The sequence below is a fragment of the Manacus candei genome, unplaced genomic scaffold, assembly GCF_025592945.1.
Source record: "Manacus candei isolate 608988 ecotype Guabito, Panama unplaced genomic scaffold, ASM2559294v1 h1tg000014l, whole genome shotgun sequence".
In the NCBI taxonomy this organism is placed as follows: domain Eukaryota; kingdom Metazoa; phylum Chordata; class Aves; order Passeriformes; family Pipridae; genus Manacus; species Manacus candei.
This window is the reverse complement of record NW_026138062.1, coordinates 46085941-46100100: the sequence shown is the minus strand read 5'-3', so window position 1 is coordinate 46100100 and position 14160 is coordinate 46085941. Positions and strand designations below refer to the sequence as shown.

At 41.3% G+C, this 14160-nt stretch overlaps 1 protein-coding gene across 7 annotated transcripts in view; it reads right to left on the bottom strand.

Annotated features, from left to right (window-relative positions):
* The window catches only part of GRM5 (glutamate metabotropic receptor 5), a 240391-nt gene extending 228373 nt beyond the window's left edge, over positions 1-12018 (bottom strand). For 2 of the 7 annotated variants that reach the window (XM_051779202.1, XM_051779203.1), the window contains exons 1-2: positions 10237-10595; positions 1770-2651 (exon numbers count right to left, since the gene is read on the bottom strand). In XM_051779202.1, coding sequence (XP_051635162.1) covers positions 1770-2448 — 679 coding nt within the window. In that variant the 5' untranslated portion in view covers positions 2449-2651; positions 10237-10595. Of the gene's footprint in view, positions 1-1769; positions 2652-10236; positions 10596-10971; positions 11233-11785; positions 11877-11911 lie in introns of those variants that run through there. The other 5 variants (XM_051779197.1, XM_051779196.1, XM_051779201.1 and 2 more) reach the window with 5 other exon arrangements.
* Positions 12019-14160: the final 2142 nt, after the last annotated feature.

Here is a 14160-nt window from a genome sequence, read left to right as displayed (position 1 = left end):
ACCATAGCATCTATGTTCCACTCCAACCATTGTTTCCCTATTCCCTTCTTTCCAATGCACAGTACAAAGTTCCTCTGCCGTGAGACTAACGTGCCATATGTTACTATCTGCTCCAAAGAGTGTCCGCAGAAAATGGTAAAAGTACCGATTTTCATTCTGTGAAGAATCAGGCCTTGATATAAGCTTGAGGATTCCCACATAGAATATAAAAGCATCCCATCTCAATAAGGATAGGTGTAAAAGTAGTACATAGACAAAACTAGACGAGTCATCAAAAGCAGTCAGGATATAAAATCTTATGGTAATGTGATATGTCAATGGCATTATTTTTTACCATGATGCTATTCATACATATTTGTGAAGGCAAGGCTGCACACTTAGCCACGCCAAAGGCTGGTACAGAACACCTTCATTAGATTATATAATGTAGAGAGTGATTTATACACTGTTTTATAGACTGCTATTAAACTGTTAATATATTCATGCATCCCCATACAAAAGAGGTTGCAGTTATTTACCAGCTTTGACTAGCATGATGGAAACAGGATTGCGTCAATCTGCATGCAAGACTAGCATTGGACCAGTATCTCCCCAAAAAGGGCTTTGAATATTATACAGTCTGCCAGAGAAACATACTCAATGTGTGGGAAGGGCAATCTGCTCTCTATTGGTTGTAATAAAGCCAGCAGCATCTGCTGCTGTTCAGCAACGTTGCCACCACTACTCATTCTCTTAACATTTTTCATTTCCAGATTGTATTTTGAGCCTTCCATTCAGAAGTTGTCTGTTTGAACAGAGGCAACATGGTGAAGTCCTAAAACTCATCACAGAACCTAATTCTGTAAAATTCATTAAATGGTCATGTTAGGGGCTGATGAAACCTACTCTTAAGGCAGTATGAAATTCTAGTCACTTATAACAACATGAAACCACTCAACTCTGCCAGTACAAAAAATAACAAAATCAAGTAAGCTTTCCCATAGCATATCCCCCTAATCATATTCTTTATGAACACTGGGTAAAAGGCTTAAGCTCTACCTCTAATAAATAAAAAGAGGAAAGCAATCTAGCCCACAGTTCTGATTTTCTGGACAACTGATAAAAGCAATTTAGCGGACATGGAGCATATCTCTGTGAAGAAGATGCAAGGAGATTTGCCTTGCTCTCTTGCAAAACCAATGTAGATATGGAGCAAGAAGTCGGTTCTATACTGAGTGTCATAAAAAGGACGGAAACAGTTCTGATCTCAGGGAGATAGGACAACTTGCATTCAGGTATTATCTAGAATTGCATGTTTTCTAGTATCCGTGCCTCTGTAACTCAGATGTTAAGCAGGAACGCATTCTGACTCACCTATAGTTTCAAATTATGATTTAACTGTCATCTGCACTATGAAGACCAGATGCTTTCTCACTACACATTGATCTTAATATAGTCAAAATTATTATTCTACATAAATACAGTAATTGGTAGATAAAGAAAAATAAATAAACGTCTACTAAATTAAATTAAGGTCACTTAGGAGACTTCAGAGCAAGCACTTTTACTAATAAGTAGCATAGAGCACACACAATCCTGTGTTTCAAACTTTGTTTTCAGCCATTGACAAAATGATGCTACTTCAGACCCACAGAGAATGTGAAGTTATTATTAAGTAAAGTCTGTACTGTTGACAACTGACTGGCAAAAACCCAACATCATCATCCATCTATTAGACAACATCAGAGTAGTTCAAAGGCATTCTTATATGTTAAAAAACAGCCTCTTACCTTCAGTATGTACAGCAGAAACATAGGTCCAGTTATAGCGTTTGACAATGTCCACCATAGCCTTTGCTTGCTGTGCATCAGATGGCACAACTCTCATAAAATACTTGAACAGAGTTTTATCGCTTAGGTCCATACTTGTGGCAGAATAAGCAATCTGAGGTATATTGAAAAGCTGCAACAAGTTCTGGACCTGGATAGCAACAGAGCTAGAGCCAGGTCCAATGACACCAACAATGGGTTTCTTGGAGTGGAAAGACGATGATGTTCCATCCACACATCGCACCATCCCTTCCTCCTCTTCTGAAGAAATAAGAGAGTCTCTTATAAACTCAATGCTCTGCTCCAGAGCCACAGCAGAATGCCAGCAGGAGTCCCTTATTTCACATCCTAGAGTTATATTTGGCAACAGTGTGGGGTCCAAATTAATTCTGTCAAGGGTATGTAACATTGCCTCCACTCTTTGAATGCCATACTGCTCTCTTACCTCTCCACATTTCCTCTCGTGAACCTTGTCAACAGTTGGCTGATGATGGACAGAGAATAGAGCTCCAATGATAATATCACCAGGCATGTGTGCAACCACCCTTCTTTCATTTGCCTGTGCTGAAACCAAAAGCCCAAAGTTCCCACAGACATCTTCCTTCAACAGCAAGATTGCAAGGAACAGCAAAAGGACCATTTTAGGAAATGGTTTAGGCTGGTAGAGACAGCATGATGGAACAAAGTTGGAGAGCTGGTGAAAAGCAGTTATCAAATCTTTTGGATAAAAAACCCACTATGCTGATGCTTAGTTAGGAGTTTGCTTGTATTCTCTAAGGAGTCACCATCATCTCCGCGTGGATACCTATGCAGAGCTGCACATGTGGTCATAATCCTCATAACCTTCAAAAATGAATAAATAAGAGAAAGAGCTTTAAAATGATTTATAAAGTCAACTTTATAATCTCTTGTAAGATTGCACCTATTCCTACTGCTGTCAATGACTGTAATACATTTTCCCTTATGTATACTTGCCTTCATCATTTTCAAGCTGGAAAACTTTATCACACTTCAGTGTTTCACAATGCTAGGCTTGTACTTCTGCTAGTATAAACCAACATCTTTCTCTTTGACACTCTTGTTTAAAAATTCTTTGGGGAAATGTTTTCAAAAGCACTAAAGACAGGTAAGTATTTAATTCCACAGAAGAATTCAAAAGCAACTGCCTTTAATTTCAGACACTTTCTATATCTCAAATACATACATCCCACTAATGGGGATGTACTCTATTATCAGCTACAGCATTAGGAAGTGGTTGTTGACACATAAAGCTGTTACTCTAAGGAATGCAGAATCTATAAACCTATTTTTTCATTGCAAGACACAACTTGAAACAAAATAACTTTTAAAATAAGTTAAGATTAAGAAAACTGTTTGATATTAATATTTATATTTGTTTTAAGCAAAGGAACAGTAATTAGAAAACATCAGAGTAGTGACATTATTTTAATCTTTTTATATTATTACTTCAAAAATTGCCAAAAAACAGTTTGAAAAGTCCTTGTAGACTATAAACAACACTGGTAGAAAGAAGGCAACACAGAGACTATACAGATGCACTGATGCCTAAAATATTTGATCTGTTACGTTTACCGACAGTCTGCAACGCAATCTGTACCCATCTCTAGTGTTGCTGAAGGATAAAAAAAAAAAAAAACAAAAACAGAAAATACTTCACATCTCGGCCTATGGTTAATGGAGATTGAAAATGTTCTACACCTAGCAGTGGATTTGCAGAAGAATGCTTCTGGATTTAAATACAGTGCTTAAGCAGTGGTTTGTCCAAGTCTTGACCCCTGAGCACATTAAAGTACTATCTATTGCTCCACACCTACCAGTGAATACATTGATAGTAGAGAAAGCTAAGCACACTCTTAAATACAGAAAGATGCTGAGCTATTTAGTGAACCATATGCCCACTTTCATTATTGACAAAACAACTGAAAAATTATGGGGCAGAGCCTGACCTCAGTTTTATCAGCATAAATCTTTTGATGTAATAAAAAAATAAAAAATCTCCATAAATTTCAGACACCACCAATCATTTCTAGCCATTACTAATGACTCTGATACCATCTAGGTACTGTAAAGTGAAAGAAACCCTTGCTGTGGGAAATCTACCTCTGTTTCTTCCAGGTTGAAAATCTCACAGTATTTTAATCTTGAATTTACTCCTCACAGCTAGGCCATTCTGTATAGCGCCAAGTAAAACTCTTCCTGATTCTGAAGATGAGACATGTAATCTAAAAACTCTTTTCTGTTTGATATTAGGTTTGTTCAATTATTATTTTACCTAGACTTCTATAAATTATAAAGTATTTACACAGGGGCAATCATGCCATAGTTTCAGTGAGTATTCCCAAATAAAATCTAAATCCTTAAAAAGAGAAAATATTGAATATATTTTTTTTAATGTTAATCACAATATTGTTATGTTCATGTAATACTAATTTTTAATATTATAAAGTCCTAATAATAATATAAAAGTCAGACAATTGTAAAACACTTCAATAAGGTTTGTGGTTTTTTTAGTCTGTAAAGGGTTGGCTTATCAATACTGCAACCCTTTGCCACTAAGGAATAACAACAGTTCAGTTCAGGTTAATTAGTCTCTAATTACAGGCTATCACTATTGCTTATGTCTTGCAATTGTTTGTTCCATGACTCTGAAGTTGGTACCATATAATTTGAAAACAGTCTGAAGGGCGAATGACAGGAGATATCTTTTTACAATATCAAAACTATTAAATTCCTATGACTTTAATTAATTGAACGTATTATAACTTTAAAAATATTTAATTATTTATTAACTTACAAACATTTGGACAGCAATAGTCCTCTGTTATTTAAAGCCATGGATCCTTATTTTTCTGAGCTTCTCAAATTAAAGCTATGTGTTCAAACCACAAGTATATTTAGAGAAATGCCAACTCTGCCTCAGATTGTAACTGGATATACAATTAGATGCCTTTTTATAACCAAGTTGTCTGTGAATCTGCATATGTACAAAGAGAGAGAGTTCAGAGAGTTAGGGTGAGCTTGTGGACTGAAAAAAGTATCCAATGCCCATCCACCATTTCAGTTCTACAACACACATTGACCAAATTTCTTGGTCTTATGTCTATGAATTAAATAATTCCATACAGGATATATGGGGAAGAGAGGACAGTAAGGCTATTTTTATCTCCTTCACTACAAAGAACAGCTGTTTGCCCTTCTCTGTCTACAGTTGTATCTATCAGTATAAAATTACAGGGTAAAGAATGAGGCAAAGCTGAAAGTCTCCTTTATATTTCTGCTTCCAAAATGTTAGCCTATATTATAGCTGGGGGATTCCTATGGCCCAAAAGCAGGTTCTGAAAGCAATAAAATCCTTCAACTCCATGGCATCCAAGGGAAAAGAAGGAGTCAGATGCAGACTGCAGTTGCTCTAAACTAATGAACTTTCTTCACTGTACTAAAGTGAAATTCAATTTACTTGGGACTTAAACTGTTACTAATTACACTGAGAACACTGTTTACTTTTTATATTATTAGGCTTAGGACTTGCATCCAAGAACCCAAAGTCAATGTGGGTTTTTTGTGGGATTTTGTGATGTAATGAAACAATCTGGAATTTATATTGACATGGCTAAGTGAGCCTAATAAATTTCAATGGATTTTTATTTGTATAATAGAGATCTGGTTCTGAGAGCATACTCTTGTGCTCATAAACTTAAAAATCACAGAATGGTTGAGGTGGAAAGGCACTTCAGGAAGTTATCTGGTCCATCCACCCCACTTTAAGTTCAACTAGAGCAGATTTCCTAGCTTCATGTCCAGTCAGCTTTTCAATATCTCTGAGGATGGAGCCTCCACAACTTTTCTGGGCAACCTGTTTAGCCACAAATTGAAAAGGACTGGGTTTTTTAATATATTTAAACAGAATTTCCTGTATTTCAACTTATTCTTCTTGTCTGTATCCATCCTTCTGATGTATACAGCTGGTCGTGTCATGCGAAGATACCATGAGAGTAATTAGGTAAAAAAATCCCAATTTAAGCCAAAATGACTGAGCAGAGAGCTGATAGACTAAGCACACTTATTACATTTCCTGGAGAACATTCTCCTGAAGAGAATATGGCCAAGGGAACTACTCAAATATACAATTTTACTGTGCTTCTGTCCCAAGAGAATCACCAAGAAGTCACTTCTTGTTTTGATTACCATTCTCTCTTACTATAGGAAGCTTATTATTGCAAGTAGGATGAGTACTAAAATAAAACTAAGTAAAATTTTATAAGCTTAAATATAATTCCTCTTTAAATTGTTATGGATAACCCTAAAGGGAATTTGACATGCTATAGGCTTCAGACTGACAACAGAGGTATCAGCAATATCAAAGACAGTGAACTGTAATGGGAATTATTTCCCAATTAATAATTTATCTTCTTTTACTTGCTTTCATTGATGAACACCATGCACAGCACTTATGGTCAAATTTATTTTTCACACTGTCAATTTCTTCAGCATCAATGGACTTACCCTAAATTTACTGCAACATAAGCAAAATTAAATCAGGTACCTAATTACTGGTGTATCAAGGTTCCTAGTTTATTTCAGTTATGAATCTAACTATAAATTAATCCTGAGTTCACGTGCTTTAACAATAGATGACAGATGCTTTGGTCTCAATCTTCTGGTGCATTAGCTTCACACTTGGAGCAATTGCAGAAGTAGTGAGACAAAAAAATAACTCTGCCTATCTGTCCTTTGCTCAGTCTTGCCACAGACAAAAATTTTTGGGCTACCCAGATGGCTGAAGACACAGATCTGATGAAACACTCAACATGTTCCTATAACCTCTGTTCTCCCTGGCAAGAAAATCTTCATGCCAGTCTCTGATTCTCAGCTGTACCCTTAGGGCAGAGTTCCAGCTACTTCATGTTGAGGTTTAACTGAGTAGAAAATGAGCATCTGTAATATTCCATGAAACATCACACAAATCTTTCATCATTAAAATATAAATCTTTCAAAATTATTTCAATCTCAAATGCATGTCCACCTGTACTTGCAGTCTGTACAGACCAAAAGAAACAAAAAAAGCATTAATATCTAAGGGCACTAAATAAATTTTGATCAAAAACCCACTATGAACAGCAGTTCACAAAGTGCTGATTTTCCAGTATGTACGTGGCTGAGAGTTTATACATGGAGTACATCTGACTGTTCTTAAGGGCTTCTGCTACCGCACGTGTAACTGTGTTTAAACCTAAAGAATGACACCCTTTCCTGCTGTGACTTACATTATTATAGCAGCGCCCACTAGTGACCCCAGAGTGAAGCACCTGTCTGCTTTGCAACCTGAATCCTCTTGGCTCTGTAGTTTCTAATAGGTAAAACACGAATTCAGCAAAGGGATTTTTTTTTTAATTTATTCTTTTCTACCTCATGAAAAAAATAATCAAAAGACAGGAGTAGAAATGCTTTAGTTCAGACTTCTTCTTTGTTACAATTTTGTAAGTTTACAGCCTGCTTGTTCATAATCTCTGAATTTTAAGGCAGATTTAAATATTAAAAATAAAATGTCAGATTATTGAATCGCAGGACAGTGCTGTGATAGAGTGAAAACTCATGGTCCAATCCAACAAAGCACTCAGGAACATGTTCACTGTTTATCAGATGAAGAATACTATTGATCAAATATCTATAAAGGCTTATCTAAAGTTTAAGGTCCCTCTTAAAGGATTTTCAGGATCAGAACAATCACAAAAACTAGCATCCTTAAAATCCATTCATTTGTAGTGACAAAATTTATTTATATGCTATATTTGTATAACTTACAGCCATATACCTGCTGAGTAAATTCTTTCCAGGCATTCATTTACAGTATAAACCACAACTAATTTAAATCCATCAGATATGAGATAATATGTGTTGATATGGATCAAATCAGTATATCACAAGAAATTAATTGAGGTTTTGTCATCAGAGAAGACAAAACCTTAGCAAGCAGAAACTGAATTACTGGTCCAGAGTCAGTCATGTCACTTATCACGCAGCGAAGATCTTTCAGTAGCAAAACATGGAACAGTCTTAGAAAAACAATTACATACGGAGAGAGACCTCTCAGCTCATCTCAGTTGGGACCAATGTCAGGAAAAAGTGTACACTCAGGATGCTAAGGCATGCTGAATTCTGCTGGTTATTGGCATTGCAAACTCTAAACATTGGGTTCAAGCTGTTCTGGCAATCTATCTCCCAATGCTCAGGGGAGGCTCGCTTTGCAGAAGGTACCCCATACCCCTTCCTCAGAGGTAATTTAGTTCAGTTAAACAAAACCTGATGCACTCAAATGGTCTTTATTTGAAAAGCGTGAAATATGAGCATCCTGTTCTGTTTTGAGATTTCTACCACTGTCATTACATTATCAGCTCTATGAATTTCAGTGAGCACTGGATAAAGTTCTTTGAGAAAGAAAACAACCTTATAGAACAGGAGAGACTATGAAACAGTTTTCTATAATTCCACTTAGAAATAGGAAAAAAAACTAAGCAGCAAGGAAGAATTTTCACCATTTGGTCATAACAGCCACTGAAAATAACAGACTAGCATGCCGATCTTATGTTCATAGCTAATAAACAGAGAATGTTATAATTATCAATAAGATCCTTAGCAACAGCAGGAAGTTCTTCCCCATGCTATGCCCACACACATGCACTTTCTGGTTGATGAAACAGTTTTGGTTTTAGTATGTAGGTGTTTAAACTCCCAGGGAAACTTTCAATGATCTCTGCAATTCCACCAAATACACTGCTTACTGCTGCTGTTACCAAAAACCAGTTACACCATATGATGCAGGAATTAGTAGCTCAGGTTTGTTTTCATCTGTAATCCTAGAAATGTTATTAATTAAGAAATCTGTATGGTCTGGAGGAGGTGATCAAGAAAAAAAGTAGTAGCAGATCCAAAAAACATTTTTCAGCAAGTCACAACAAGAGTGGTTATGGTGGCATTCCAGCACTGTCACTATGCCAAAATCACCACAGCTATGCTGGAAAATAGAATGAAAAGAAATCTATATAGAGACCCTAAAAAGTACTCTCTGAACATTTGAAATAAGTATTAATGCTGTGATCGTGTAACATAAAAATAAGGATGTAGTCAAAGTATTTGATAATTCGCAAAATATCAGCATGTGATAGAAATGTTTAGGAATACAGTTTATAAAAAGAAAAAAAGGAAAAAAAAGTCGTAGGGAATTTAAAGAACCTAACAGCCTCTATACATCTTTTTCTTTCAGAATTTAGAGTGGTGCATTTTCAACATGTGCCTCTGCCACTTTCAAGATGACCCCCTACTTTGTCCTCAAGACTTAGAAGAAAGAAGCGTCCTGGCTCCCAGTACACTCAGTCACCCCCTCCCCACCACCGGAAATTGTTTCTCAGAGAAGGGTTCGGATGGGAATGGGGCCGCCTGGGTGGCGGAGCCCCAGGGTGCGGGACAGCGCTGCCTGCGGGCCGCGGGCAGCGGCGGGCAAGGGAACGGGCAGCGGGAGGCGGGCAGTGGGAAGCAGACGCTGTCCCTGGTGCTGAGCACCGCTCGCCGCCGGCTTTCGCCTCTGGGCAGGTCTATGGAAGGGGAAGGCAAAAAACCAATCAGCCTAAAAATCAACCAGTGGTAAAAATTGCCACAGTGGTCACATTTGGCATGCAGGATCACATTTTTACAAATTAATTAAATAAATAGATCTGGGTCTTGGAGGAAACTATTGGGTGAGGTTAACTCCCAGTATAGCTACCTGTACTGCCACAACTAAGTGGCTGTGCACACAGACGTATATATCTGTGCAAGCAGACTGGTTTTTAGGTCTCTATCTCCCTGTTTGGATAGCGGTATCACTGTCCCTCTCAATCCATAATGAATCATTTCTGTACATGGAGACATTACCTTCGATTACTAAATAAGGAACAGACAGGGCTCACTGAGCAGAGCCGAGTGATTTGTCCCAAGGTCACACAGAAAAGTCTATGGCTGAGCTAAGCCTGGCTGTCCCTGGAAAACAAATACATTCCTGTTTCCATTACACCTTCCTAGCAAGACAAATCCCCACTTGTGAACGGAAGGACTATATCACACACATCATCAAGCCCAGGTATTATAGTACCCCAGCTCCCTGCAGCTGCACACATATCCTGCTCCTGGGGAGGGATCAGTGCCTGCTTCCCTCCAGCACGCCGACACCCTGATGCCCCAGCAAACCCTAGAGAGGTACCACACCAGTTGGCTTGCTGGTCCACCAGGAGTTGTACTGGTCCTCCAGCAACCAGGGCACAGCACAAAAACAAGAGAAAGGGAGGGAGAGGGTGGAAGAGCCTCTACTGCATCCACAGGGTTTCTGTCCATAATCCAGGGCACACAAATACCCTCTCCCGCCCCACATCATTACCTTGTCCGTGGCAGCAAATGCTTCTTCCCACAGTGGTGGCAAACTGATCCTTTTGATGGCAATAATCAAGCCAGGTAGGAGTAGGCACCTCCTATTTTCAGCCACGGCAGAGAATAGCACTCCTCACACAGACCTTCTGGAGCTGAATAATCCTCAAATGCCTCTGCAAAGATCACCAGCAGGTGAGCCCCACTGGGCTAGCATTGTCACTCCTCCAGCTATAGACACATCCTGTTTTCTTCTGATCACAGGCAAATACTGAGGACCGAGTATCCTACCCCCGCGAATGCATGCACATACACAGACGCTATGCAACACGCTGTTCTCTCAGAATCGCCCAAATCTCATTTGAAAGAGGCGTGAACGGTTCCTGGATTTAAGGGAGGGGGAAGACATGAGGAGGAGGAATAAACAAACGATGAAACAACAGATGCTCTCTGGCACCATAGCCTTGGTCTTCCTAAATACTTGCTGCAGCTTGACCCACCTGCTTAAACACCTCCGCCCTTCCTCACACATGCACGGTAGCAACCTCTCTGCATTTATAAGGGGCTAACCCTGCGTTTTTCCCTGCTTTGAAGGTTGCAAAGTCCCCCTACAAACCGACACCTCCTTCCTGGCAAGTAAGAAAGCGGCGATCGGTTCAGAGCAGCATCATCCAAATGGGGGGAAAAAAAAAAAAAAACAACAAACAAACAAACAACAAAAAAACCCACAAAACAACCAAACAAAAACCTGGTTAAAACCGAGTCGCGGAGAAGAGTTTACCCCTGCGGTCCCGGCTACCGTTTGCGAACTGCCCCCGCCGAAGTTTGCTGTCCCTGGGGTCGCGGCGCTGGGATCCCGGGCACTCTGCTGCCGCACCTGCGGGTCTGGGCTGGGAGGCTAGGAGGCTCTTCGTAAGGGGGAGCACCGGGCTTCAGCGCAACTTTTTAGTGCCACCAAGTGGCATAGATCCCTCCAGGAAACCAAACAGCCTGCCAGCCCTGGGCTCTGCCTGCTGCTCTCTGGCACGGGGAGAGAGGGGGATGCGAGACTAGCGACTACCCCACTACACACATACACAGACAGCGACATCAAGCAGAAAGGAGGGACCGTTTGCCACTGGAAGGACAGATTACCCTCTCAAGCCCTCGCCCCTTCCCCTGGCTGCAGGGCAGCAGCAACGGCAAGACGAGGACTGATGTCCCTGCCAAGGGCAGATGGAGTTACCAGCCCTACTGGCGTGTTGTGCCCCCCCGTTCCTGTTCCCTGCGGGCTGCTCCCTGCTCCTCCCCACGACAGGTGCCACTTGCAGCCACCCGTTCCTACCGGGTTCCCTCCTCTCCGGCACCCCGGGCTCCCTGGACCCACAGGCGCTGCAGTTCCCCGCCAGCCTCCTGCCTCCACAGCCAGCATCCCTGGACCGTATCTGCAGACCTACGGGCAGGCTTCTTATTTGACTACGTTCTGCCCAAAAGCTCGGTACCCCGCGACCCTTCTGCTTCCCCACCCTCCCACAAACCCCACACCAACTCTCTCCCGTGCTATCTGCTGCCCGCACGTCTACCTTGCCTCGATTAACCCTTCCCTCCCGAAGTCAACCAAAGCTTTGCATTCTCCTCTGGTATCACTGCATTCTCCCAAATCCTCCCCCTTTCCTCGCTCCCCCGTCTCACGGCTCAGCCCCACACACCCGGCTCCTGCTCCCATTCACACCCAGCCGTCCTGCTCCTCTCCAGCCCGCTGCACCACGCAGCACCGCACTGATCCTTTCCTCTGCCCGGGGTGGGCAGGGACCCCCGGCACAGGGCCGGACACGACAGCTCTGAGCTTGGGGTGGGGGTGTATGGGTATGCATGGGTGGATGGGAGGGGTCCGAGGTAGCCTGAGCCCCAGCAAACTCAACACTTCCCTGCACTCCATTGCAACAACAGAAAACACCAAGGAACCCTCACAACACAATGCTAGACAGAGATCATCTTTTTATTCGAAGCTATTCTTAGCAAATAAATAAATAAAGTAAAATAGAATAAATAAATAATAAAACAAAATGTCATTTAGGTAAAAGCTGGTCTGGCATTTAAAAGGCTGCTGGGTCTGAGCATTTACCAGGCTGTATTTGCAGGGAAGGATTAGCTCGTGCATCCATTTTCGAGAATTAACAGTCTTTCTCTGCCACTGCTCCACAGCTTGATGCTCCCTGCTGGTTCCCCCCTCTCTGGGTTGCTGCTTAAAATATTATCTTTTTTTTTAAGCAACTGCTGAATGACCCAAATCCTGCTACTTGATGTAGCTGCCCCAGTGTGACTGCACTGCCACATCTAACCTGCACCCTATCCTCCTCCACACCCCTGTCCCGCTGAGTTAACTTGAATTAACAACTTAAGAACTTAACGTTGTTGTGGAATAGAGGAAGAGGGACAGTCTTGCTATGGCTCCATCAATGATCCTAATTCCCTGTGATCCCTTTATTGCTGTCTCTCTTCCACCACATTACCAGCTTGACTGCTGCTTTCATCCCCAAGTGTGAAGGATAGAGATCTCACATGTCCTTACCAGGTGTGGAGCCTGTTTTTTTTTTCCTTCACATCCTCCTTTAGTCCCAGCCTGGGGCTGGCTGGGAGCCCATCAGATGGCACCTGCTTCACATTCTTGCCCAACCCTCCTGGTTTCTTCAGTCACTGGCAGAGGCCAGTTTTTAAGCAGAGGACAATGTGAGTGTGTGTGCCTGTGACTGTACCAGTTTGTTCCCTCTATGCAGTTCCAAGAGCTGGTTGCTGGTGCTTGAAGGGATGAAGGTAGGTTATAGGAGAGATAGGAGAGATACCACTAGTTACTAGTCTTGTCACTGACCTGGTGGAGTGATAGGTAAAGACCATCTTTTCTCTTCCTCCCTACACCCAGGGTCCTCTCAGACATTGTCTTTACCATTAACCATGGACTGAAATTCTACTAGAAGGTCAGGAACCTGGAAACAGAGAAGAAGAGGGAACATATATTTGCAGAGAAGGCACAGATTACAGAAGGAGGGGAGGGATTTGTCTGCAGAAGGGAAAGATGAGACCAAAAGCAAAGTGGTATTACTGTGCACAGGAGGCTCGAAGGAAGAAATGTTGGAGGAATCAGGGGAGAGGAGAGGTGCCATTGGTTTACTGGGCTGTCATAGCAGTTGTCTGTCTTCTCCTGGGACTATGTGTAATAAGGGAGTCAGAAAGCAGCCACTTCTCGTTGCCAACAGAGACAATCAGCTGGCTGGCAGGATGATGGGTGACCTCCAACAGATGAGAGAGATGATCCCCACACAAGAAGGACACAAAGATTTGTGTAGAAGCAATGGGGAATGCAAAGAAGCTCCTAAACATACATCCCCAAGGACTCCCTGTAAATCACAGCCCAGAGTTAGAGTTCACTGTGCCAGATGTTTGGAGCAGCTGGATCAAAGATTAAAGGAGACAAACAGAATGGATGGGGGTGGCCAAGGCACTTACATTCCTAATGCCTCTTGTTGACCCTTTAAACAGGGTCTCAATAAACACAGATATGTAAAAGGTTCTTTTCTCTTGCTCTCTTCCTCCCCTTTCTTTTCTCCTCCAGTTCCATCATTTTACACAGTCAGTTTTCTCCACTGGTGGTAGATTATTATTCCCCTACCAAGAAATTTCACCTACTATTTTGACACTATTTTAAAAGTTAATAAAATGAAAGTTTTCTCTACCTGTTTGCAACAACACCAGTAAAACATAAATAAACCAGTACCTGAATAAGGAGACATAAAGACTACATTTTATAAGCCCATTATTGGTAACATTCATTATTTCTGTGGCAGTAGAACCTATAGATACTAACACATTGGGCAAGGCTGAACATGTTCTCTATCTCTGCACTCTGAGCAGCTCACGCATAAAGAAAATTGCAAGGTGAGTCTCCAGGTGTGATCAGTGT